Raw genomic sequence first — 27,716 nt, 5'->3', positions numbered from 1 at the left:
TGAGTGCTTAATTTCCTGGTCAATGATTGTTTTCCTATCATGCAGAAATTAGAATTTTAGAGGAGTTACATGCTGCTCTTTCCTAATTCACCGGCATTTCCTAAGGATGTATAGCCCGCACTGAAGTCACTATAGCATCAGAATGTAGGCTGTGGAATTCTGGTGGCAAGAGTGTTGGTTTGAGGATTCTGGGAGGGGGAAGTGTGGTGGAGGGGGGGGAAGGAGGGGGCGGGGGAGAGGTTGGCTTGGGTAGAGGCGGAATTCGGCCGATGGAATTTGTGGGAGGGGGAAGCGTGGGAATGCGGGATAGGGGGTGAGGAGTTCGGCGGGTAGGTGTATGAGAGGCCAGTGGTGGTAGGGTGGGGAACGGGAAAATGTTGGCAATGAGATTGTGGAGGTGTTGTAGTTTGGGCTGAGGAGAATGTAAGGGGAATGAGGTTGAGTTGATCGAGGGTGAAGAATGTGTGTGAGATGAGCAAAGTTGGTTCTGAAACGGATGCTAGCCGTTCCTCGTGATCCCAAACAGCTTGAGTACAATCTTAGAAGTCATGATCCATGTATCATGCTAAAATTTTAAGTACCGGATTGCCAGGAGTCTGCTTGAAAAATTAAAGTTACGGTTTAACGTGTTCGAAAGGTATGAGCTAACACAATAAATTCATTCAATCGATCTCTAAGTCATTAAAATGGAATGATAATAGCATTAGTGCATTTCAATGAAATAGTATGACAATAAAATGTTTAACTTTTTCATAAAGCTAAGGACGATAAAAATAAGTGTAGAGCTACCGTTTAATCGTTTTCTTTATGTCCCATATAGGTTCCATCAAGTCTCCCTAACTCTAAGGGGGTTGGATGTATACCACCGAAAATTTAGTTCTGTGAGTTTCTTTTTTTGTGTCCTGTGCTTCTGCCCAACCTGGGGATATGATATACTACTTCATTCATTCACACGGCGCATTAAGCGCAAACATGCAAATAAATTGACAGGTAAGGAAAGAAAGGGATAGGAACATATAATGGAAAAAGGACGAGGACAACGGTGCTGTGGTAGAAAAAATCCAGAAATCAGAGGGTAAAACTGCGGCCTGACTGGGACTCGAACCCAGAACCTCCAGGTTGCCGACCAGGTGCTCTACCAGTTGCGCTACCAGGACGCTTAGATTTAACATGATTTCTGCGGGGGTTTATGCAAAGAAAATTCCCTTTGCTCTGGCCCACAATATTACTATATATATATGTAACTTCATTCATTCATACGACGCCTTAAGCGTGAACATTCAAATAAATCCAGAGGTAAGGAAAGAAAGCGATAGGAACATATAATAGAAAAAGGAAAGAGAAGCTATTAAAAAGTGGTCATATAAATGTGAATATTTAGATGAACAGAAGGAAAGGAGTTGGTTTGAGGTGCATGTCATCTTACCTGCCCTCACGTTCACCTCGCGGCTGAGGATGCGTCCGGCAGAGTTGGCGGCCTCGCATCGGTACACGGCGGAGTGGATGTCATGGCGGTAGGCCTCGGCGGGGAAGGGCGGGAAGTGGAGCGAGCCGTTGGCGAGGGGCTCGCGGACGTGTGGGACGGGCCCGGCGGGCGCCCCGTCCCCCGCCAGCACCCACTCCACCTTTGGCGGCGGGCTTCCGCGCGCCCCACACCCAACCACCGCACCCGTGTCGTTGCCGAACTCCACGACGCCGCGCGGCTCGTTCACGAACACAGGACCTTGGCTGTCCAGGATGATGCTCACGGCTGAAACGAACAAAAACCGAACGATCCCTTCAATCAACCAGAAATTCGCAAGTGGACCAAGGTGATCTGGGCCTCAATTCTGTTTCTTCGTAAAGCCACAGTTGAGGAGGTTAAAAAATTGGGAGTTTAGGTCATTAGAGGTTAAAATATCCATTTTGATGTGCGTTACTTTTAGGGGATCAAAACCACCAAATTTGCATACTTGTTCATGATTATGGTCATAGACCATAAAAAATAGGCAATATTTAAATCATAGCGTTTATGACACCGTAATTAAGTTGACAAAGCATAAAAAATAATTTGAATCAACGTAGAGAAAACATATCTGACTAAAAACATTAAGGTTCGGTAAAGTACGGAAAAGTAAAAGTAATGAGTTAGTCCTAAGGAGATTAGGAAGGAAGAGAAGCCCCGTGAAATATCATGACAAGAAGACGGAGCAACCTTGTAGGAACAGGTAAAGAAGGATGTGAAGCAGGATTACGAGCGGCGGGAGGAACAAGAGAGAAATTATCACCAGAATAGCCCATGCGAAGAAAGCATTCCACAAAAAGGGAAACCTGATTACAGTGGAAAACTAAAATATGGAGGTAAAGGAACAATTTATAAGAACCTACATTTGGAGCATGCTCTAATGCGGAAGTGAGGCATGGACAATGACAGCAGCGGAAAAAGCAAATATAAGAGGCCTTCAAAATGTGGTGCTACAGGAAAATGATGAGGATCAAACGGATTGACCGAGTTAATTATGAGGAAGTCCTGAGAAGAGTAGGAGAGATGAGACGCCTCATGAAAACCTTAATATGAAGATGGAACAACCTTAGAGGCCATATCTTGAAAAATGATGGCCTGATGAAGACAATCGTCGAGGGACAGGTAGATGGCAAGGACGTAAGAAATTGAATGAAATATATGGAACAGGTAAAGAAGGATGTAAAAGAGAAGAAATACGGAGGTGTGAAAAGATTAGATGATAGGAGAATTGAAAGCTGCGTCAAAGCAATATTAACATTGTTGACCGGTGACGAATAAAATACCGATTCTAACACCAGTCGTGTGAAATCTTTATGAAAGATATACGCCCTTAATTAGTGTATGCTTTAAAAATGTGATCGAAAAAAATTTTCAAGGCTGACGCATAGAAATCCATTTCTGATTTGTTCTTCGTTACAATCCCGCGGTGATAAAATGACGAATATTAAACAAAATTCGGCCCCAGGTGGTAAACTTATATGAATCATAAATACATAAGCGGAGCAATATTGTCTGTTTCTTTTAAATACCTTAATGTACGGTAAAGCACCCTATTTCATACTGCTCGTGTGATTATATGTTTAGATTTACGTCCTCAATGAGCGTACGCTACACAAATGTATCGTGTTATCGAAAAGAAATTTCAAGATTGATGCAGAGAAAGTTGTTTCTGGCATGTTATTTGCTACTATCCCACGGCGATATAATAAGGAACATTAAACAGAAAATGTTACCTCAGGTAGTCAGAGAGCTGGGTAGTGATTGAATGATGATCTGGCGGAGAGAAATCCTCTCAAAGAACTTCTAAAGGAAGTGAATCAAAACAAATTTCCAATCTGCTATTCCCTCAGCGAATCAATACATACGTTGTCTTTGTACAGGTGATAATAGGGCTCTCCCCGAAATAGCAAACTCTGCAGTCGTGTAGATATCTCACATTGAGAAATTCGAAGAATTTTTAGTGGGGACCAAGTGAAATTCATTCGGGATTTAAACTCGGTACCCTTCCGTCAGGAGATCAGTCAGTCAGATTCCTTCAGTCAGGAGAGAGAGCTTTTTAATTATATTTTTTTAATTTCATAATTAAATGAAAATTTCGACTTTTAATGTGTATCATTTGTGAAGAGCGTATTATTAAAATGTTAATGTTGCCAGCATAAATATCTGTGCATAAAAATTAACAGTAAAATGTTTTTTCAATGCACTCAACTTTTTTCAAAAATACCAAAAATTAAAAAGTAAAAAAAACGATTACGAGATCAAAAGTAAACCTAACCCAGTCCTCATTAAGCTCAGTATTCTTGAAGCTGATTCCTTTAAAATATCTTATCATAACTCCACAATAACATTCCACATAAACTTTCAAAATAATCGTGGAAAAGTAAAATCTTTATGTTGTTTGCTCATGTAGAGATATTTTGGTAAGCAATTTCCAAAGATGTTCAGAGATTGGGTTTCATTGGATGAAAAAGGTAGTGGTCTACATGAGTGAATACAGTATATTTTTCTGCGTTCACTCGGAAAACATTTTCCTTTAAAGTCTTAGATTACTTGGGAAGTACAATGAATGCCTCAGAAGGCAAATTTAACACCTCCCAAACAGCTCTCTCTGCAAAGGTATCAAATGCTTGGCACGTGGCTGTAAAAGCTCCTCTTATATTGTACTGAAATATTTTCCAAGAAAGATGCTTTAATGATTGGAAGAGCACGGAAGTACTGCTGTACCAAGTGGTAAATGGAGTACATTTACCATATGAAAGCACTTTTTGAAGGCCATCACTTCAGGACAAAAAGGGTCTAAATGTGAATGGAGACTAAAATTGAATTTTTGTGATTATTCCCTTTTGTTTTATGAAGAGAGATTATTTCCCCAAATTATTTTTTAAATCAAATAAGACCTTAAAATTTGATATTCCTTCCTCATTTTCATGAAAAAGTACACCTTAGCTCGATGTATTTATATTCATCAGCAAGATTGTTGAGAAACAATGCTCAACTGATAAAATCTCAAAGATTTACTGGAGGGAGTTATCGAGGCATCAGTAGGCCACACTACTTGAAAAAATCTTAAATCGTGTGCTGTGAGAAACATTTTTTCATGCGTTAACGTATTGAAGTGATAGATGAGAGGGGAATGCTTTTTATAATTGCGTCTTTTGCAGTTTGCATAGGAAATTCCCGGCAAAATCACTTTGTGCATTATGTGCCTTTTTTGATGTCCTTGAAAATATCGCATAAATTAAAAGACATATAATATTTGTGGCTGACCATTATTATTGCTTTTGATTCCTCCAGTAATTTATTATCCAAAGTTTATGATTAATTCCAAAAAAAGGCATTTCCTTTTTATGCTTTTTTGGGGTCATAATAATGAACACGTAAATTTGGTGGCTACAGTAGCTGTAAAAGAAAGATATTTTCACCAATATAAATGCAAGCAGAACTTTAAAAACCTAAATTAAATTTTACGTAAGCATGATGTAAGAGAGTAAGAGAGGGTGTTTTAAAGTGCAAAATTCCACTTTTGCATGATTTTCGATCATAAGTTATTCCCAAAAATGAACACTGACGAAAATCAAACCTACTTTTGTGCAGTGCAGCAGCCCGTCTCATTTGGGATTTTCTACGTAATTAAATAAACGGACTAGGGAGAAGCCATTTAAGTGGCTTCAGGAATGTGTTCCTTCACAACCCTGAGTCATACATTGTTGCCTCTAATGGTGAAGCTTTTAAGGAATACGATAACGTCATATTTTCAGTTTTAAAACAATCACTTCACCTTCTACTCAATGCATTGCTGTTTCTCTCTTTCACATTTCTTAAATACAAACAGATGCATTGTGATTAAGTGCTGGATCTTACTATCTCCGACTTTTTTATATAGCAATTTAAGAAAAAAAGGAATGGTGATGTAGGAGAATCACGATTTTCCATTTCCTATGAGCAAAAAAAGGCATCCTACTTTATTGTAACTTTGTAGTTATCTAGCGATTTTAAAAGTTAGAAATATTTTTTTGAGTCTGTTTACCTTCTTTATTATATTCAAGAACCTGAGCACGCCCGTGGAAGTGGAAATATTCTCTGCTTGAGCTTGAAGAGTCCAACATTTGTTTATTATGTGAATTCTTTGATAAAAAGTCTGAAATATAAAAAGACTCAGTCTATTCGTGATTCCAGCATCCGAATGCTCTCAAGTATGGAATCGGCAACCAATTCGTTGTGCTTATGAGTAGATCTTTAGCATTCAGTTGCTATTGGTCTATTGATTTTGAGATACAAGTTGATCATATACAATGAATTAAAATACTTTGAATTTAGCCGTCAGTATCCTTATCATTCATATCCAGTTACTCATTACGTGCTAAAAATAATAGGAGAATGGTTCTCTACAAAAATAATTTTCAACTCACCAGCCTTGGCCTGAACACAGAAATACCGTAAAAATGGGGAAATTGTACCCATCAGTTTACAAGAATTTTTGATTCATAGAGATATAGCTCAATACTTATTCATCAGATGTGATGATAACTATGGTGACTAACGATGTAAATCATATAAGAAGGACATGTATGTAGGATTGCCATAACATTTCGCCCGCATTAAGGAGCCGATATTAATGGCGCTCTTACTCAATGCTTATATCAATGCTACGATGCCTTATTTATTTCCATTCAAAGCTCATCACGCTATATCCGTCATAAAGTGAACATGTTTTTGATTAATTTGACGAAATATTTCTTCATTAAGTTAACATTGCCTAAGAGCTTAACGCTAGATAAATATTGCGAAAATATGCTGAATAGTGAGCGCTTTTACAGACGCGGATAGAGTTGAGAATGAGTCAAGAATGCGCGTTGGTGCCGACAAAACTCTATTTATTTTTTTTTCTCATAATGACTGTCCTCCCTTTAACATCTGATCAAGAATGAATAAAAATAAACGAATGCTACACACTTAAAAACACGAGATTATACTTTTTCCTCAACAATTCAGGGAAGACAGCCGTATGACAATGTAAAAGAAATAATGATAAGTTCTCAACGAAGAAATTCAATTTCACAAGGGGAGCTTCTGCAGTACATAGGATGTTGGATAAAAAATGTCTTAAAATAATTAGAAAATTCAATCCCAGATGGTGTTCCATAAAATATTTCACTCTGCATTACTTCCTCACTTTTTACTCAAAAATATACTTCGTCGCGAAATATTTGATAATATTCGATCGTTAGAAGACTAATTTCGTTCATAGTCCGAGCAATGGTATTTATTATATCGCTTGCGTCAGTGCCAGATCCAGACATCAAATTTGCGCTCCACACTTGAGATGTATGGTTGGTGAGCGAGGGAATGTGGAATTTGTAGTAGGTAAAAAAACATGGAGCGGGAGTGCAGGATTCTTATTCTTAAATGAGAGAAGAGGCTTTATCAGCGAGGAGATTACATTCAATGTGTCGTTGAGTACAACGCTTTTCTGTGCCACTACCGTGCCTAAATGAGTTCAATTTGGCTTATGTGGTAGAATTTCCTCGTCATGTGCCATATTTCTCGTGGGAAATCACTTGTATTTCTCAACTCAGTGGATAGCTTTTGAAGTAGAATTGGGAATAGATTTAAGTATTTAATGTGTCTTATTGCCTTACTGCGGGAGGGATATCCGTACTAGAGTTATCTAGTCCATTCATGAATTGACTGATATTGGCCATTACATGCCGACAAAATACCTTCTCGTTCTTTATTGATAGAGGTAAATTTGCTTAAATTTCGCTCTTTATAAAAGACAGTGTTTTTTCTTGAAAAATATGTACAAAGGACAATTTTTCTTGCAAAGTTACAGCTGTAATAAAATAAATAATTTTAAAATAAACCACTGCGTTAGAGGCAATTTCGTATGCTATTTTTTGCGAAAAAGATTGATATCAGGATTTCACTTTTTTGTTGCTCTACTTCATAGCAGAGCATACCCATAAGCATTTGAAGAGTTAACTGTGGCATTGTTATGCATTCGTTCGTAACTATTGAATTCTCCATAAATCTTTGATAAAATCATATTCACTATGAACTTTTGCAACACTCATTAATTGATTCATTTAGTTCTAAACCGCTTGAATTCCCTAAAATACAACTCGGTACCTAATACAGACCCAGCTTACAATCAAAATTATTAATCATTGGCACACTTTCACTCGACTACCCAACGAAAACACGCACTCACCTCGCTGAAATCTTGTAAGAAATTCTTCAGTTTCTCTACATGTTATTGCGTTTATATTCAAGATAGACACAGTTATTTATGAGCCTTCTTTTTAAAAGAATAATTTGATGGTTTCCGAAGTAAATAATTTTCTTTTTTATTTTCTTGGAAAGATGAGAAGCACAAATACAAATTTGATATCGACTGTTTTTGCTGGGCTGTCCCCACAGATGGCTCACAATAAAGACGTTATTGAAATATTAAATTTCATACTCATTGACATAGATGATAGTCTGGCATGCTGATCAATTTTAAAAACTTGATAACATAACACTGAAAATATAAGTCTAGAACATAATATTGTACCTTTGAATATTAAAATTCGCTTTATCCAGGCCACAAAATGGAGCAATCTGTATTTTTCATCTCTTGTATGTTTGGAAAAACGAGAAGAATTTTACGCATTGTATTTTAAACGGATTTGAACGATGAAGTTCACGACGCAGGCATAAGGCTTTAGCCTTACAAGGGGAGTGCCAGGGTTTGGAGATGAAGTTCGGAGTGGGGCGGCGCGTGTTTGCAGCACTACCCCATAATGTTACAATGCCCCAGACGTAAGACTAGATGGTCAGCCATTCACGAAAGTTTCAGTCCTACAGTATATAATACCATGCGTCCATAATTTCTTGGGAAAGGCGTGGTAGCCGAGGTAGTTTGCTGGCAGTAATTGTAAGCCGAAAGGTTACGTGTTCGCATCCTCACCCCGACTTTTTTTTCATAATTCCGATTTTTCAGATCCTTGTTCATTTCATTGATTAATACGTTAATTGAATATAATAATTTTCGCATTTGTAACATTGATAACTATGAAATTAATTGTTAATGTAGTTAATATTTATTGTTAATTGAACAGGGACGAGGGATTAATTCACAAGAAAATTGTATTAAAATTCACTCGATCGTTCACCAACAGTTATCATCTCCTGTTTTTCACAAAATGATCCAATCCATGGTTTGCGTTGAAACTAACCACGCAAAGGCATCTTTAGAAATGTTAACGAAGTCTGCTTTTTGACAAATATCCAAAAAATCGCTGCTTGTGTAAAAAATCTTCATTTATTTGATACGCAAATTGGTCAAACATCTTTTGTTTCGAGTGTTTTTATGACAAATATCATTCTGGCTCTTGTGTAATTTCGAAATTCAGCGAATAAACATATTGTTTTTCATAGTTTTCACATTATGAATATTACTCTCCCATGCACACAGTTTACAGTATACAATACAAACGAATATTTGAAGGAAATAATGTGGTTGAAAAGTTGAAAGAACGAAAGTTTTCACGTTGAACGTCATTTTTTTATTTTTCAAAAAGGAAAAGCAAATAGGTACTTTGAAAATACGACGCACGAATTGTTAACAATATTGCGTATACGAGTGTTATTGTATTCAATTGACGTATTGATCAATGAAATGAACAAGGATCTGAAAAATCGGAATTATGAAAAAAAGTCTGGTTAAGGATTCAAATATGTAACCTTCGGCTTACTATTCCTGCCGGCTAACTACCTGATTTCATTTCCCAACCCTGGCACTCCCCTAGTTATTGGCAAGCGAGAAAGTTTATTATATTATTGAAATTGGAAGAACATTTCCGAGTTTGTCGATTCGACATCATATCGTACATTGCTATTCTTCGAGGACTCATGCCACAAACACAAGGGGACTATTCCGGTAACCGATGCAATCCAAAGATATTGGGTAATAGATTTAAGTGTCCTGTGGAACTAAAATCTCTTATTTCCATCAAAAATTCTGGAAAGAACATATGAACAAGTTTAAAAAAGATTTAGTTGTAATCAATGGAGGTGGAGCATCACACTGTATCCATTTTTCTCAAAAATATACTTCGAGAAATGTTTTTATTTCATCCAATGGTTTGAAGAGTTAAGTGAGCGCAATGCTACTTGGCATATCGCTTGCTTCGGTGTCATTTCCAGGCAACAATTTTGCACTCAAGGATTTTGAAAGCTCGGAATATAGCAGTCTAGTTTAAATAGAAATTATAAATTAGGATAAGATCTCCCTAAGGAAAAACGAATTCCCTGAGAGCGTTTTCTTCTCTAAAAAAGTGTTGTTGCAGCACATGAAGTGTGTATAATGAATGAAGCCTTGGAAGTGGTGAAAATTCGTATGCTCTATTAGATGATTGAGCGAAAATATACCAAATCTTTTACATTTTAAAAGCATCATATATCAGTTAGTCATTCACTGGGCCAGACGGCTTCCTCATTCGTAACTGAAATATTCACGGTGAGGATTTGTACTAGAAGCACTGAAAATGATTCTAAAACAATAATTTTTCCGATAATTGACTACTTTCTAAAAATATTCTTGAAAAATGTCAGTTTAACATCATTTTACCTCTATCTTGCATACTTTTTCGTGAAGATGATTGAGATCACTTGAATGCCATACTGAAAATTTAGCTTTCAATTTCTAACAACCATTTTAACAAATCTATCAGCTACCAGCTATCGTTTATAAAAAGTAATTAGAGCAAATATAGACTTCATTAGAGGGGATTATAGCGAGGTAACAAAAAACCTTAAGTGCTGCTAATGCTCGATCAATATGCCCATTGTATAATTGGAAGAAATCTCGATCAACGAGAGCCACTCAATTTTAGATACAAAGCGTAACCTCTACCAAAAAACGAAAGCTACTGAATTTCCGCCAATTTTCCTGTTTCCCTTCCAGCAACATTTCCTCCAAATGGATTTGCCTCCCACATTTGTACAGGATCTAAGCTTGGGTTTTCTAGGTAGTAAGCTTATCCCCACTCCGTGGCTGTACAAATTCCATTATCCCAAAGCTTCTCTCTCCGTCAATCCTACTCAAAATTAGATGCTAGATACCTGGAATGATTGCGGTCATCAATAATCTCATTAATGACTCTGTCCAAAAAGGAGGATTAAACAGTGACATTTTCCTCACCATGATATATATATCTACCAAACAAACAAAGGCTACCTCGATACTGTCTATTTTAGCCAGCATTTCGAAATAAATTTCTATCCCCCGAGTAAATTTATATCCAAATGACCTTCTGATCTAAAGTTTTTAATGGAGAATAAGCCATTCATAAATTTATTAAAGACAAGACCTAATTTTATACTCGGATATTCCAAGCATTCACCCGCTCTGTTCATTATGCAAGTCAAAGTGGCTATTAAAATCCATTAGCTGCACAAAACCATGTGTCACCCATTGCAACGCGATAATACGGCAAAAATCAATTATTTTAGTTATGCATTTGAATGAACTGATGTTGGGAAAAGTTTTACCGAACTAAATCAATTTCGAAAAATCTTCAAACTGTGCCAAGACCAACGGAAAATATTTTTTTGGTTTAAAATTCAATTTCAAATAAGTGGTAAGTGATTATAACAGAAAAAGAGCCGTGAAAAAAGTTAATAATAAACATAAAATCACAAAATTTAAATGTCCACTACTCTTACTTTCATTTTGATACACGATAAAAAGCAATGATCACATAAAATAAATAATATAAAGCACTTATAAAGGAGAAAATGTTTTTCACTTATTACAATGGATAGTTGGAAACTATTTATTACCAGGGGAAATTTTTCCAACAAGTCAGAGCAAGAAATGAATTCACATTCTCTGAGAGAAATTCTGATGTCACAATCGGAAAGACGATCGAACTGAATCAAATATTGCAAAATTTCTTTTAACGAACGATTCCTTGTCTTTTTCGAATAGAATCGCATCATGTCGAGTTCAAGTCGAAAATGTTTCGATCGTGAAGGGGGGGCCTAAAACGTAGCTTATCCTTATAACATAGCATCTAATCCCAAATTTCCTCTTAAATTTCTCAATCGAGTCATAGCAATTAATAAATCCAATTTCTCTGACAAGAAAGAGAGAAAGTCTGATCCCAGAATCTGAGCGCTGATTGAAATGATACGTATATTTTTTACTCTATCAAATAATTGCAATTCTTTAGCGAATCAAGTCTAGTGATGCTAAGTACAAGTCAGAAAAGTTTCCACCGAGAAGAATCCGCTCAACTCTACCATGAGGGACCTAAAACATACCTTATTCTTACAACCAAGCCTCTCTCAAATTCCTCCAAAATTTCTATGAATTGATAGCAATTAATAAATCCACATTCTCGATGAGAAAGCCTGATGCCACACTCGGAGATATGATCGAATTGATTAGGATGCCACGAAGGTCTAATTCGTATCTTATTCTTACAACACAGCCTTCACAATAAGAAAGATGATCGAATTGAATTGGATATTTCAAATATAGCCCGAACTAACGATTGCAAGCCTTCTACATTTGAACACAATCATGCTGATTTCAAGTAAAAAAAGATTCAATCGGGAAAAATCCGCCCAACACTTCCCCCAGGGACCTAAAACGAATCTTATCCTTACAACAAAGACTCAACTCCCAAATTTCCTCTTAAATTGATCAACTAAATCATAGCAAGCAGAAAATTAACATTCACTTAGAGAATGCCTCATGCTACAATGCGAAATATGATCAAAATGAATTGGATATTTCAAAATCACCTCTATCAAACCATTCCAATTCTTTTTCCAAGTTTTTTTTCCAAGATTCCAAGTCTTTTTTTGAATCAAATCCGATCGTTCCACAAAGTAGAACCTCAAACCATCAACTTCAAATCCGATCATAACGAGTTCAAGTAAAAACAGTAACGATTGAGAAGAATCCGCCCAGCTCTACCACAAGCGACATGAAACGTATCTTTCCCTTACATCACAGCCTCCTTACAACACAGTCACAGACTTAAAACGTATCTTATCCTTACAACAGATACTCAACTCCCAAATTTCCTCTTAAATTTCTCAACCAAATCACAGCAAGTAGTAAATCCACATTCTCTTTGAATGCCTCATGCTCCTATGCGAAATATGATCATAAGGAATCGGATATTTCAAATTCACCTCTATCGAACGATTCAAAGTTTTTTTTCGAATCGAATCCAGTTATTTTGACTACGAGTTAAAAGCTTACGATCGAGAAGATCGCGCTCAACTCTACCACGAGGGGCCTGAAAGCTATCTTATCCTTACATTACAGCCTCACTCTCAAATATCCTCTCCTAACCTCTTCCTTTCTCGCAGCCCGCACCAACAATAATCAACCCACCTGCCCCTTTGCTCCAATGCGAACCCTTACACTGGCACACACAATGGCCACGGCCTCCGTACGAAAGACCACCCTTTCTCCTTTAATCCTAACTCCCAGTCCACCACCCCCGGTGCCCACTCATGCCACCTTAACAATCGAAAGTTCGTCCATTGTTTCAACCCGAGTTCCCTCACCCTCACCTACAGCCGCTGCCGCCCGAAACCCTGGAGCAGGCCTGCATTCGCATTTTCCGTGCGTTTGCTCGCTCCGAACGGAACGAGGGCGGACCATCTGTTCCTTCAGCGCGGTGTCGCTGCTCCAAACGCACTTTCTCCCTCTCCACTCCAAATTAACCCGTTGTTCCATTTCCTCACTTTTAATATTCTCCCTCTTTTATCCAGTTCATATTTTCATTATATTCTCAGGATACTTTTTTTAAAATCTTCTTTGAATACGAGTTGTGAGGAGCCGAGATTTTTTAAATTTAACCGTTGAGAATGTGCTTTTCTTGTTTCCGTGTGTTTTGGCTATACCTGCTGAGCTTGCGGCCGAGAAATATCACAGAGGAAAGAGTGTTTGTTTAGACCTGTATCGATTCAGGATAGCCTAACTCTATGATAAATCCCGTGGGGGAAATGGTGCCTTCTTGAAAGAAGAGCACCAAGCTTAAATTTGTAGGATATTGGTTCAAATTCATTTGATAAGGGAGATCATTAACTCACCTAAATTAATGCTGTTTGAAAAGTCTTGGAGGCGCGGTCATGTCTCTGACAGATAATAGATTCCATCCTTCCAAATGCATTGTTTTTGTGCATTTTGGCTATACTTGCTGAGCTTGCGGCCGAGGAAATTTAACAGATACTTTAAGGGAATACTATTTCCTTGAACCTGTGTCGATTCAGGATATCTTCCACTCTTTAACAAATCCCACAAGGGAAAATGGTGCCTACTTGAAAGAAGGCCACAAAGCTTAAATTTTGGGGCTTGCTTCAAGTTCATTCAATAGGAAAAATCATTACCTCCCTGACATAACTACAGTTTGAGAAGACTTAGTGATGCCTCTAACAAATATAGTTTCCATTCTTTCAAATGCATCACATCTCCTTTCAATACAAAACTGATAGATTCAGCATTCATTTGGTGAAAGTCCATGATGAATGAAGGTAAACAATCTTTGCAAATTTCCACAGAATTTCTAATGGTACGAAGTGGTTCGACGCTAAGGCGTCCTTATCGAGTACAAAGATGAGTGAATGAGGCCTTAGCGTCAAAACGCATCGTACCGATAAAAATTCTGTGGAAATTAACGAAGGCCGTTTACCTTCATTCTGCTATTATTACCTTACTTCAACGCGCGAAAATTTTGATCAAGCAAAAAATTAACTTGAGTACTGAAATTGATGTGTCCTGCATAAGGAACTCAAACAAGAATTGGGCAGCTTCTGAAAAATCTCTGCCACCCTATGTTTACTATATTGAATTACTGAAACCGCGCCATTCTTTTATGGTAACCCTGTAAATCCTTTTAGTTGTGATGGCGGTATCGTTTTCCTCGACATGCGCTATCATAGTTACCTAAGAGCAAAGAGTATGGCTCGCTCTCCAACACATCATTGGCATCGTCACCTGGGCGCCACACAGCGCCTGTTTATGCCGACGGGTTGACTAGAAAAGCGTCATCTGCCTCGCAAGTAGCCTAAGGTTATACACCGCTCCAGTCCCGGTAGCTGCCTATGAACACGAGTCACTCAAATATAATCATGGGATGGGATAGGAAAGCTCGAGCAATCAAATTGAGGCAAATTGTATCATGGTGGAAGGTGAAGGTGGAAATAAAATGCATACGCGCTTCTATTAATAGCCATTCGAAACGGATCAAGAATCTGGGACGCGAGGTTTTTAACACATTGCGAGAATATATTTTCAAGCCTTAGCACATATTGTTTCTAACCTTCAGATTTGAATACATGGCATTTTAAAAATTTTGATTCATTTTATTACAACAGATAGTTTTGAATTAATTCATTTGGAGGAAATTATCCATCCTTCCGTCTATGAAATCATAAACGAAGTATTCTAACGGATATAAACAGCAATAATTAGCTCTGTATGCACAAAATAAAAAACCCACTACGTGGGAAGTAAACAATGAAATTCTAATTATTTTTTTAGCGACCCTAAGGAATTCTTATTCATGTTTCTAATATTAATTCAAATATCCATTATGTATAAATTACTTTGAAAAAAGTTTTCATGAAAATGCGATGAAATGGCGAATACGTTCAACACCAGGTTGATGGTCAGTATAACACACTACTACATTACCAGTTGATAATATTACCCTGGCGATATTTGCCAGCGGACCACCGCACGGTCAAATCACACTTATTCAAAAGACAATATGGCTAAGTCACTCGTTTGATTAATGCAGACGGTATGGAATATCATTAAGCCGCGAACGATGTCAGCTCAGTGGCAAAACAAAATTAGCTCCATTGGCGCACAAAACTTCAAAACCAATGCCACGGTAAACGGTTCAATTTTAAGAAGAACTTTTAACAATGCCATCGCCATTTTGCATATCACTACATTTGAGACGGATAAAATCGTAATATTATTACAGCTGGATAAAATAGTCTCTGAGATTTTCAGCATAGGATTGACAGGGCACGGATCACATACACTGCCTTGCTCTGCGACACCATTTCGCGAGTAGTATTGACCGGCGAACGTGAATAGTCAACTCACACTTTTTTCAGAAAAAAAGTGGAATGAATTTTTTTTTATGGTGTTCATACGGTAATGGTTGAAGGCCGCTCTCTACTCAATTATCCTTTCAGCTAATTTTTTCACACCTACGTATATATTCTCTTCCGCGTTCTTCTTTACTTACTCCTTTAATTTCATTCGATGTCTTCCTTTTCCGTTTCAGCCACTTACTTGCCCTTCAACGATTGCCTTCATAACAGCATCATTTCTCAAGATATTTTCGATAAAGTTGCTGCGTCTTCTCATTAAAGTTTTCGTAAGGCTTACCTTCGCTCCTACTTTCCTCAGCACTTCCTCATTGATCCTCGCGCGATCCAATTGTTTTTCATCATTATATTCTATCACCACATTTCAAAAGCCTTCATCCTTCATTTCTCTGTCGCTGTCATTGTCCAAGTCTTCTTTCCGTGGAGAAGTATAACCTGAATGTTCGTTCTGATAAAAAGTATCGTTAATTTTATGTTTAAATTTCCTTCTGTAAGTAGAGAAACCCGAGGTGGAACGGAGCAAGACATTTTTTTAAGAGCGTAAAAAGTTACTGCGCTACCGACAATGACAAAATTAGTCCAAATTGGAGTTGCTTATAAGTTAAGCACATCATTCTGGACTAGTTAGAGTTATTGAAGCTTTTTTTCTCACTTAAAAATTGCTTACCCCGATCCGCACCGGGTTCCCTTACACCTCTCTTTTTTAGAAATGCTCTCTTCGCCTGGGCTACCATACTTATTGCTTCTTTCTTGCTTCTTCCACAACTAGTTATTCCGCTTCCCATAGAACAGAATTCATTCACCTCCTCAAGTTTTCGTTTTCCCATTCAATGCCAATCTTGACTTTACCTCTTCTGCTGCACACTTACATCTTAGGTATAATAATAACAAAGGTTATTGTCCGTGGCCAAATACATTTGCATGGAGTCGTCAAAATTACATACAATGCATAAACTTAGTCAAGTTAATTACATCACAAAATACAAAACACACAACTTGGTCATGTCAATTATATGTACAAAAAAACAAATATGCATTAGGAAATGCATCTATATTAAGAACAGCAAACAATGCATAACCTCAAAAGTAACACTTCATATACTTACCTACATCATCAAACAAGTGTTTCCTCAGGATATTTTTTACAGATGTTTTGAATTCCTTATATTGTAGGTATTTTATTGCAGATGGCAGTTTGTTATAAAAGTTGAATCCCTGATGTGTTACGCTTTGCAATCTATTAGCTGCTGTATGGCTTTTCAGATGGATGAGTTAATTTGACCTGGTGTTATAGTTACCTATGGAAATATGAGTTTTTTTTCAAAAGACATGCGGTTCTTGTGTATAAAGGAGAGTCTTTCTAATTTGTAAATGCATGGTACTGGTAAGATGCTGGGTTCTGCTTTGGTTTTGTGGATGGTCTAAAAGGAACCTGTTTCATAATTTTTAAATTCTTTCCTGCATCTGAAATATTTTTTTCATGTTGTGGGAGAACCCCATAGGATATTTCCCAGTGTTATTCAAAAATGAAAAAGAGAGTTCGTTGATTTCCACTGATTTATTTCGTCCGTACGACATGTTTTGAACCATAGAGGTCATTATCAAGTACAACAAATTTGAATGGCAAGCAAACATATATATTCCTTGAAGTGGATGGGGGAGAGAGTTATGTTATAGAGAATTATGTTTGCTTACCATTCAAATTTGTTGTACTTTATAGTGACCTCTATGGTTCGAAACATGTCGTACGGACGAAATAAATCAGTGGAAATCAACGAAGTCTCTTTTTCATTTTCAAGTATTAACATCCACATAGTTGAGCCTTATACCATGGAAACCTGTGTTATTCTTGAATGAATGTGCCCATAATTAACTACCTGAAGAGCATAAAGGTATTTAGCCAAGATGCGCTTTGCATAACAGTTTTCATAGCGCTAATTTTCTGCTGATATCTACCCATCATCCCACTCATATTTACCTGTCCTCTTCAAATTCTTCTGTCTCTATGCACTCACTATGTCATCGTATAATATTAGCATCGGAATTTTTTCTCTATGGATAGTCGGTGCTGAGGCATTTTCTATAATATTCTTTATGGCTTTTTCGACGTAAACGTTTAAAAACACGTGTGACAAAGCACAACACTGTCGTACCCCTTTCAGAATATTTTCTATTTCTTCCATCGGTCATCATTATACCACCGCTCCTTGGCTTTTAAAATTTTATATGAACTGAGGATAATTCTCCTATGGTTGCAAAGAACTCCCATTTCAATCATGATTCCATGCATTGAATTCCAATACACGTTTTCAAACGCCATCTCTAAGTCCACAAAGGCAGTACTCGTGCCCTTCTTTTCCATCCTATTCTCTATTAGCAGCCTAAAGGCTTCTCTTATGCATATTATTTTTCCGAATTGGAACGGACTCTTATTCAGGTACTCTTTTGCTCCTCATTCTATATTTCTGTAGTTGATACTTGTCAATGTCTTCGACGCAAAACCGCTAGTGAGCTCTGTACAAAAGAAATTAAACCAAAACCAATAAAAGTACGCAATTAAATTTTCAGTTAATCTGCTGACCTCTTGCAATTATTTCTGGAATCAACATTTATAGGAATGAACAATAAAAAGTTATGGTACTTTTTCACATGATTTATTCAATACGACCGGTTTCGTCGCAGAGGCGACATCATCAGGTACAGAAATCGTTAACATTTCAAAAGACATTGTTAATCGTTGATAACGATTTCTGTACCTGATGATATCGCCTCTGCGACGAAACCGGTCGTATTGAATAAATCGTGTGAAAAAGTACCATAACTTTTTATTGTTCAGAATGGATTTTCACAAAGTAAAGCCAGAAACAATCGAGTTTATTTATAGGAATGGTCAAATTTTACCTCAATTTTTAGTATAGTGTCCGCGCAAACAGGTAATAAATGTCAAGGGTTTTCACCGCTGGGTTTATGCTTAGCGGAACACGGCTACTTCATCCCCGCTTGGCATCGTATCCTTGGTGATATTGGCCATCGGAGCACCGCTCGTGTGGGATTGCCTTGAGGCACATGGTTACCATTTTGCCACTGCTGGCCACTTGAGGATCGGACGGCCGTGTTTCCTCAGCGAGGGAGTTGTGGGAACCCAAGCAGCCTCCACCGCGGAAGCCTACGGGCACGAGTGGGCTGCTCATGTGATCTCTCCGCGTCGAGGCTTGCAAAGTAAGGGGCATCAGTCCAAGCCTCGGAGGTGGACGGAGGGGGGGAGGGGAGCAGGCGTCAGACACGTCCTCCCGTCCAATGAGCACGCGCGTTCCCTTTAACATTGCCTTGCGGCAGGCGCACACTTGTTCAATATGGGTTTGAAGGAAGAGATGAAACCACAGTACGCATTGGCGCACTGCATGAGTGCTGTCAAGAGAGACAGACAGGATCAAAGGAAGAACGGTGGCCAATCATAGGGAGGCTGACGTAGACTTGCTCAGGGACTCGACTGATCAAAAACGTCCTCGATGGTTAGATTGATCTAGCCCTTCCTCTAAGCTTCCATTAACGGAAATCATCCTCGGTGGTAATAATGGAAATTACTCACTAGAGATTGCTTGAGGCATCCAAGGTGGGATAACAATTTTTGGTATCTATATCATGGAATGACCACTGCATTTTAGTAGGTCAATAATCACTATCCATTAATCAGCTATACGTGAGAGTAAAAACTACGCACCTTATAAGGGTTTTATCGTTTCAACTTGTTAGTTGACTTGATTATTTTAGGTGGGTGTACCTGTTCTAAGAAAAATAAACCCTTGGTTTGAATGAAAATTAGCATTGCATAAATGAAATAATGTTCCCCTTTTCAAGTTACGATTATCGATCACCGGCAGCCACAAAAAATCGACATCCATTAGAAACTGACTTATCAGTGTTCACTACAAAATGCAATGGAAAAAACCAATCCAATGAGCCTCGTCTGAGGGTTAAAAGTTCAAGGCAATTATATTATAGGCACGGAGTCAGGAAGTGTTGATATAAAAGTACATGCAAATTCTACGCTTTACTTTTGCATTGAAAACATATTTGATGCAAAGCATTCGCACTTATGCTATAAAGACATAAAAATAGATATTTGAAGTGTGTTTCCATTGGAAAATCTGTTTCCGTAAATCAATTGCACGCTAAGGAGTGTAATATTTGCAATTAGACTAAAACTAATCTAATGAGTAACGACGATTGACATAATTGTTGACCCCTTTACTTGAAAAAAATGTTACAGTTCATTGAAAATGTAAATAGCTTTAATGAATGGAAATAATGACCATAACACTACCTTTATGAACAATGGCGACACTTTTGTGATGGCCCAACATGCTACCAGCAATAGCATTATCCCACAAGTGGGTAGTGGTCCAATTTTGACGAGCCTAATTTATGGACGACATTGTAATAAGGCAAGATGATGCTCTTGGCTGTATATTGAATTGAGATTAAAATTCACTTGATTATTTTTCAGTACATTTTCCTATCCTCGATTAATTAAACTTATCAGATTACTACGCTTACTCCATTTATTATTATTCCATTTATCCACGATTTATGTAATTTAATTATTACGCGCATTTTTAATTTGTACAAGCCGGAATGAGGATGTTGAAAAAATTTTTTTTACCCAGTATCACTAAAATATATTTGAGCCAAATGCTATCAAGTCTATAGGCCACTAAGCTATAGAAGGCATAAGTGGAAAAACTCATGCAACTTAGCTAGAACACTGTAAATAGTAATTTTAAATTTGTGAAGTAGACGGCAATGAAATTATTTTCATTGCAATTAATACGACCATGAACCTACTAGTGAACCGCAAGCAAAAATGGCATGCAGTATTCTACGACGAATTATCTACCTCCATGACCTGCCATGAAACTTGGATGAGCAATAAGAGTTCTGGATAGCGTAGTAATCTGAACAGTGGCTTAGAATGCAAAACAGGGGGATTGAGCTCGGCGGCCTCAAAAGAAAGAGTGGTTCAGAAAGTTGAAGGTCAATGACTCAATCGTCAGTACAGGTGGTCTTTTACTTATTGCAACCTTCGGCACTATACTGAAATAGTTAAACTATTTCGAACTTTAATTTAATGCGTACTATAATTGGTAGAAATGAGCTTACACTGTTAAACCGCGTATGAGTAAGACGCTTCTACGCTTTCTCTACAATGCGATTGGACGGTGGAATTGGCAAACACTTTTTAATTGTAGGAGGCACGGTCTTATACGACCACCCTGATCCTTATCCATTTTTTGATAGACGGCATAATTTTTCATTTACTTCGAGGCAAAAAATTAGAGAGCATTTACCTACAACTGAAATAATGAAACTTATGAAATGAGTTTGAAAGAAGCTTCGATGTTCTCTCCGTTAAAAAAATTACACCTTTCAAATCATGAATGGTTTTGAAAAACCATAATTGGTTTTTAAATGCTGCTAAAGAACAATCACTACCTAATACCTGAAACTGATAAAACTATTATAGTATGAATGAAATAGTCTGATTTTTGACATTACGTTACCCTAATAACAAGAATTTGAGTGTCCGACGCCTGAATGTATGGTCATTTACTGAGATTCTTATCTTAGCCAAATTCCTAGTAAGACGGGATATTACATCACGTGGTCACAATAAACTAAGGATATTAGTTCCTCCAAACTTGATAAATACGTTTTATACCACAAAGGCTAATATTGCTGCGATTGATTAAACATATAATGAAACCAACCACAATCAATGTGTGTATACGGTACGGACATAAAAATCCAATACTCCGCATCTCTTTTCTTTCGTAACTTGACACATTACGTTCTAAATGGTTTATTTCCACTCACAAGTTTAAATGAGGGAACTTAAGTTTAATTAGCATTTTTATGACAGTACACGCTTGGAATTAGTATTCCGCATGTGTAGAGATGAAGGCTCACAGCCCCATGGGTAAATCGAATAATCAGATATAAATATTTTTTCAGAGCTCATTAGCCTAACTACTGCAACAACTCCATTTCATTCGCTACATTTTTTTGCACCACCTACATCCTATTTTCAAATATTCTTTGGTAAGGCTATCAATAATAGCATTTATTAAAACAGAAGCAAGCGCAAACAGACTTTAGCGCTTTGATTCTGAGGACTTAATGGGATTTTTGAAACATTGTGTTCCCAGAGGACTGATACGAGTTGTTTCCGTCTATTTTCCTCATTGTTCCACTTTTAGCTTCACTTTTAGAGAGCTTTTGATTGGATGATACGATTTGACCAACAGAATCGAAATGTGATGGAAGGGATCTGGTTTCCGGATGGAATCTGTTGCTAAAAGGAAAAAGGTAGCATGGATGCAGATGATTTCTGAAATCTCGAAAACTCATCCTATAGTGCTTTGTTTAGTTCCGCATTTTGGAGTGTCAGCAAGCTCCCTTTCTCGGCTCACCAAAAACCAGTACCCGTAAGAGGAAAAGCCGAATATGATTCATTGGTTCATTAGTACCACTTGTATTTCTCAAAATTTCCACGCGTAGGAGTGTTTTTATTTCAGAAAAACTTTTAATTTTCCTCCATGAATCATAATAAAGCAACACAAAAATGAATTTAACATACGCGCTATCTGACGTGAAAGCATTGATAGCTGCACACGTAATAACATTTCCTAAAAGTCTCGCAATTCGATTAAAACACACTCAATTGAGTAATGTATGAACAAAATCAATGCAGGAAATATGGAAATATCACTGCTAATTAAGAATTCAAAAATAGCCCCAGATTTCAATCCGTAATCAGCTCCGACATGACGCATTACGGAAATGGTGAAAGAACTGCTTGGTTCGCGGAAAATTGAATCCAAACTCTCTCCGGCAAAAAAAACTAAACAGAGTCTATCCAATTCCTTTTTATCCGGAGGTAATCACGGAAATAAAAGAACGCTCATAATGCGCTTACGTGCTCCCGAGAATACCTGGGAAACGGCGCGAAAATCCAAATCTAGCGCTATCTCCCCCGAGCCGCCGCCAAACGTGAAGAGCGGAGCGTGGAAATATTGGACGAACTATTGGCAGGAGGACGAGAGGGGATTTAAGGAAAAAGGGTAGATGATAATGGCGGCTTGCGTGTGTACACATGAGAAGGGAGGGAGGGATGGGGGGATTATGGGATGGGGAGACGCTATCCCATCTCTCTCTCTCTCTCTCGTATTCCTTCTCCTCCCATGGTATTAATACGCGCTTCAAGAGCGACTCTGCAAGCAAGCGTGCATGACCTCTCCAAGTGAGCGATGAGATCCTCCTCCCTCCCCCCCCGTAGAACCACCACCGCCCTGCCCCCAGCATCGCAACCACCCTCCCCGCTACCAGTCCGATGGGCCTCCCGCCAATCCACCACGACTCTCGGCGGCGCGCGCCCCATCATACCCGCCTACAGGTCCCTTTCAAAGGACTTCACTACACAGGCCTCCTCCACCTCTTCCTCCTCCTCTTCCGCCCCCTCCCTCTCTCCGAGCTCAGGGGGCCGCGAGGATTGCATGCATGTACTCTTGGTCTGGTTGGGGGCGGAGGGGGGCCGGGGGATGAGGCGTGGGGTGGGTTTCGCATTCAGTGGCGCTCGTATACATCGCCGCCGCCGACTCCGCGGGGAGCGGTGGGGGCGTGGGTTGGAGGCGGGTTGGAGAGGAGGCCTCCTCGCGTGCACGCGGGGGGCGGAGGAGGGAAGTGGGTAGGGGGGGGGGACTTTGGAAGGCTCAAAGGATGAGAATGGGGCAGAATCGTGCAGAGCGGACGTATGGGGGCGGGGGATGAGGGCGCCAGATCGAAAATGGTGGTTGCCGCCTAGACCAATGCAAAGGTAATGGACAATCGCCCGTGCAGCGGCCTGCGGATGCTGTATGTGTGCACCGCGGCGGGGAGTGGTGCGCGGTGCTGCCATGCACCGCCGTCCTCACGGATCCCCTTCACCATTCCCCCTCCACCCATCCGCACTCAGCGTCCAGCATCCGTGCAACACGCCTAGGTAAAGGCTCGCCTCTCTATTGACGGGCAGCATTGGTCACTGCTGAGTTTACAGGAGAGTTTAAGGGGACTATTTTGAATGGTACTGGAGGGGGTTGGGCTGTAACGTTGTTTTATGGAGAGCGATAAACGGCTAATTTCCCGTATTCGGTTCCCCAACGCCCGCAAGCGCGCGGGTCACCGTGAATTGTTTTCACGTGGCAGAGAAAGAGTCCTATCACTATCAGAGATATATTTTTTAATGCTTAAGAGGAAATTCGATGACTAAGACTTGAGATTCGATCAGCGGCCGGACGAAAATATGATGAGATAATGTGGGCGAAAAAGTTAAAAATAAATATTTCTTTGTTTTATTGTATTTATAGTTATCACTATTCCAACAAAGATGTTGGAATAAATTGAAGTACAAACAATATCTATCATTGCTGATAGTTAAACACAGCCTCTCACATAAAAAATACAAATTAAATAATTTGATGAAGTATGATTAAAATCATACGGTACAATGTATTTAATATGTTTTGACTGACACCAGTTTCAAAAGATGAAATATTAAAAAAATTGTCCGGTATCTTTGAAAAGGACAATTTAGCAGGACTTGTTAGAGAGCAGAAGCGGCAAAATAGAAAATCACAGGGTAAATTTTATTGTGCTAAAGATACATCTTTCAAATCACCCCAAATGACGTCTGACGGCGAAACTTTGTTCTAAAGGTAAGTTTTTTTCTTTGGAGCCTATATAGAAAAACCACGTTGATGAAATTAATAAATGGCTATAATTATTTATCCGTCCGCTATTCATAGATTTAAAATAACATAAATACAAGGCATACTTTGAAATATTAACTTTCACCCAGAAAGTAAAGATATTAAGGATAAAATATATATGAATGAGCAACAAGTTGCAATGTTTAACATGATAGCGCAAGTCTAAAATAAAATTGCCAAAGCCATAGTATGTAATTGTTTTATGTAGAACTACAATTGATCAATGAATCGCCAGTCTGCAACGCAACTGTATTACTTAATTCAGTGTACATAATATAATACCACTTCATAAATGCCATGGCACGCTACAAATTATCCAAATTAACTGACGATAAATGGGTGCTAGTAAATGAATTTTTTTCAATGAGATACAGTAGATAACTTTAAAAAAATACTACCTTTATACTTTCCATAGCTTAAATAATTTGCAGTTGATTAATGGAATTGATTAAATGAGTCGATCTCTTGGCTATGCCTTTATTTTAAAGCAAAATCATGTGCAGAAAGAATCCTTGCACTCGGTAAATCTAGGAAATTTTTCAATTAAAACCCTATTTTGTAACTTTACCCGTAAGAGTTTTCATGATAATTGCACGGTGAATAAAACTGAAGGCTCTCCACGTACAAAAACTATTTTGAACTCTCATAAATCGCTCGAATAGTATTCCTAAGAGGTCTCTAACAAATTCAGTTGAAGGTAACACTTAAAGATGGAAATTTGAAGGTAAATGACGGCGAATGAAGTTCGAAAAGAAATTGCTATGAGTAGGAAAATTGCATTGCCATGGCGGAATAGATAAACTAGAATAAAAATATTCTTTAACCCGAGTACGCATATTGAGGGGAGGGTAGGGCTGAAATGAATTAAAGAAGAGGGACCTCTTGACTCCCGTCTGATCTCTACAAATTGAACATCCACCCGCGCGTCTATTAATTTCGCCGAAAAATAAAATAAAAAGACGAACAAGAAATATGCCTTCATCTCGCGGGGAGATCGCTTTAAGAGAGGCAAAAGGCGGAGAAAGGCAGGAGGAGGAGGAGGAGGATTTGAAAATCAAAGATTGAATGAATGTGGCAGTTGTGAAAGGTTATGATACAGAAGGAAACCCCAGGGCTCGAGCAAATTGTAAAGCGCAGGGAAGTGAATAGGAAGAAGAGGAGGAGGGGTTGAGGTTGGAAGGGGAGAAGGGGGGGAGGCAGTTGCAGCGGCAACTGCGATTAGAATGGCTCAATAAGGTGGAGGGGGAGTTGAGGAGGGGAAGATGAGGAGGCGAAGAAGGGTGGGGGAGTCGTATGGGGCCGAAGGGGATGGAGATAGCGTGTGGTCGAATGGAGCTGAACGCCACGGCCGGAGGCGAAAAATACGAATCGCATACTGCCTACCTACTCGCGCGTGTGTACGTGTGTGTGGAGGATGAGGTTTGAGGCTGTTATGCGCCTATTTCACTCGCTCAAATGCGAGCCAGCCGGAGTAAATCCCGCGCATCTATGAGATATCCCACCCGCCACCACTTCTTTTATTTCGTCTGACTCGTTTTGTTTGATAGCGCGTGGCTCCGCATATGGGGAAATGTTCCTCTCCGCGATTAACTCGGACCCGAGCTCTGAAAATGAAAATCAGCAGATTTGCCACTTTCGGACTGGTAAGGGAAACTTAGTCGTGGGAGAGATTGGAGCCATCACGAATAGGTGGGGTGTTATAAGGGGAAATTTTAACTCGGATAGGAGTGGAATGTTTCAGATAGATCCAACGTAGACATTGTACTACTCTTAAAGAGACTAAGTGCTTTGCAGTTTTTTTATCAAACCGAGCAGGACACTACGCAACAAGATTACGGCACATATGTACGGCAGTACGGGAATGTAAGCCCAAGTTCTGCAATAGATTCTCAGTGTTTTCAGCGGGACCCTAGTTAGACTGTATGAAAGGCTAAATTTCACTACACGCCTTACTCCCGCACACTAAAAGAACGCGCAAAACTATATCAGTGCATACGTTTACTGATCAGTTGAATTACAATGGATTTAAATGAACTATTGCTTGTAAATTCACTGATACTGACGTAGAATTAATTGTGATATTCAAATTCTGAGTGATGTAAATGGTGGATCATAAATCGTGGCCAATCGTTAATTAATGGTCAATGAACTTTTTTGAGCATATTAACCCATTATAATCCAATGTTGCTTTTAAGCAACATCAAAAATGTGTACACTATATATTCTGCTTAGAAAATATCTGAAGTACGCATTATTTTGTGGTGTTAATTGTAACGACGAAATATTCAGCTGCCATGATAATTATGATTGAATGCAAAATTTTCAAGTTTTCATAATGAAAAATCGTAAAATTCGAATTTTTCCAAAAGTAACTCTGGGTTAGAAAGAATTAAAAATTTTACACCACTTTTAGTTGAATGAGGAAGGATAAATAATGTGTGATCCAATCCATGCCTCTTTTTTTAAGTTTATTGCTAAAACTATGGTGAAATTATATGCTCATTGAATTCTAGCAATCTTATAATCAAACAAAGACAAAGCAATGGATAGGCGATGATAAAACATAAATTAATTTTAAAATCACTTTAAGGAGATTTATTCATGAAAAAATCATTTATTCACAAACATGAAGACGGAATTAAATATTGGATTGCACTTAAAAAAAATATTATAGCTAATAAGAGAATCCTTATGACAACCTCATTGACGACATGAAAGGTTACTGAGATGTTTAATATTTAAATAACTACGTACAAAATTTCCCGAGCGTATTTCACCGCAAAATAAAGTAATCTCTGATGGCTGGCTCAAAGGGCACTGCCAACGCAAAGCTCTTTACAATCAAGAGCATGCTACTGTAAGGCTTTTCATAATCTTTCAATGAGTGAATTTAGCACAGAGAATGCAATCCTTTGGAATATTCAAGCATGTTTTGTACAAAACGTTGTAATTGGAGCTGCTAGTATTATATTGTATAAGTCTTACAGAGCACTTACAAGAAAATAAAACCGATACTGAAAGGGAAATTATGCGTACTATTAATTATTAATACAGAAGAATACTGAATCTAATGTGAATTTAAAAAAAATCTCTCATTGGCCTCCATAACTTGAAATATATTTTCTGTCACTTGGGTATGCCTAATGGACTACCAGTGAAACCGATATCAACATCTGTGGCTAATCAAAAGGCGTTTAAATTTACTGAACGCAGTCAATTATATTGGGTAGTATTCAAATTCCCATTTCCATGGTCTTCTATCGCAGTCTCTC

The 27,716-nt window shown here is 38.4% G+C and overlaps 1 protein-coding gene across 1 annotated transcript in view; it reads right to left on the bottom strand.

Annotated features, from left to right (window-relative positions):
- The window catches only part of LOC124170892 (Down syndrome cell adhesion molecule-like protein Dscam2), a 507,776-nt gene that overhangs the window by 80,356 nt on the left and 399,704 nt on the right, over positions 1–27,716 (bottom strand). The window contains exon 4 of the mRNA XM_046549919.1: positions 1,427–1,750. Within this exon, the coding sequence (XP_046405875.1) occupies positions 1,427–1,750 (324 nt within the window). The remainder of the gene's footprint in view (positions 1–1,426; positions 1,751–27,716) is intronic.

Source organism: Ischnura elegans, chromosome X (assembly GCF_921293095.1).
Source record: "Ischnura elegans chromosome X, ioIscEleg1.1, whole genome shotgun sequence".
In the NCBI taxonomy this organism is placed as follows: Eukaryota; Metazoa; Arthropoda; class Insecta; order Odonata; family Coenagrionidae; genus Ischnura; species Ischnura elegans.
The sequence above is the reverse complement of the archived record's forward strand: the minus strand, read 5'-3'. Positions and strand labels throughout refer to the sequence as shown.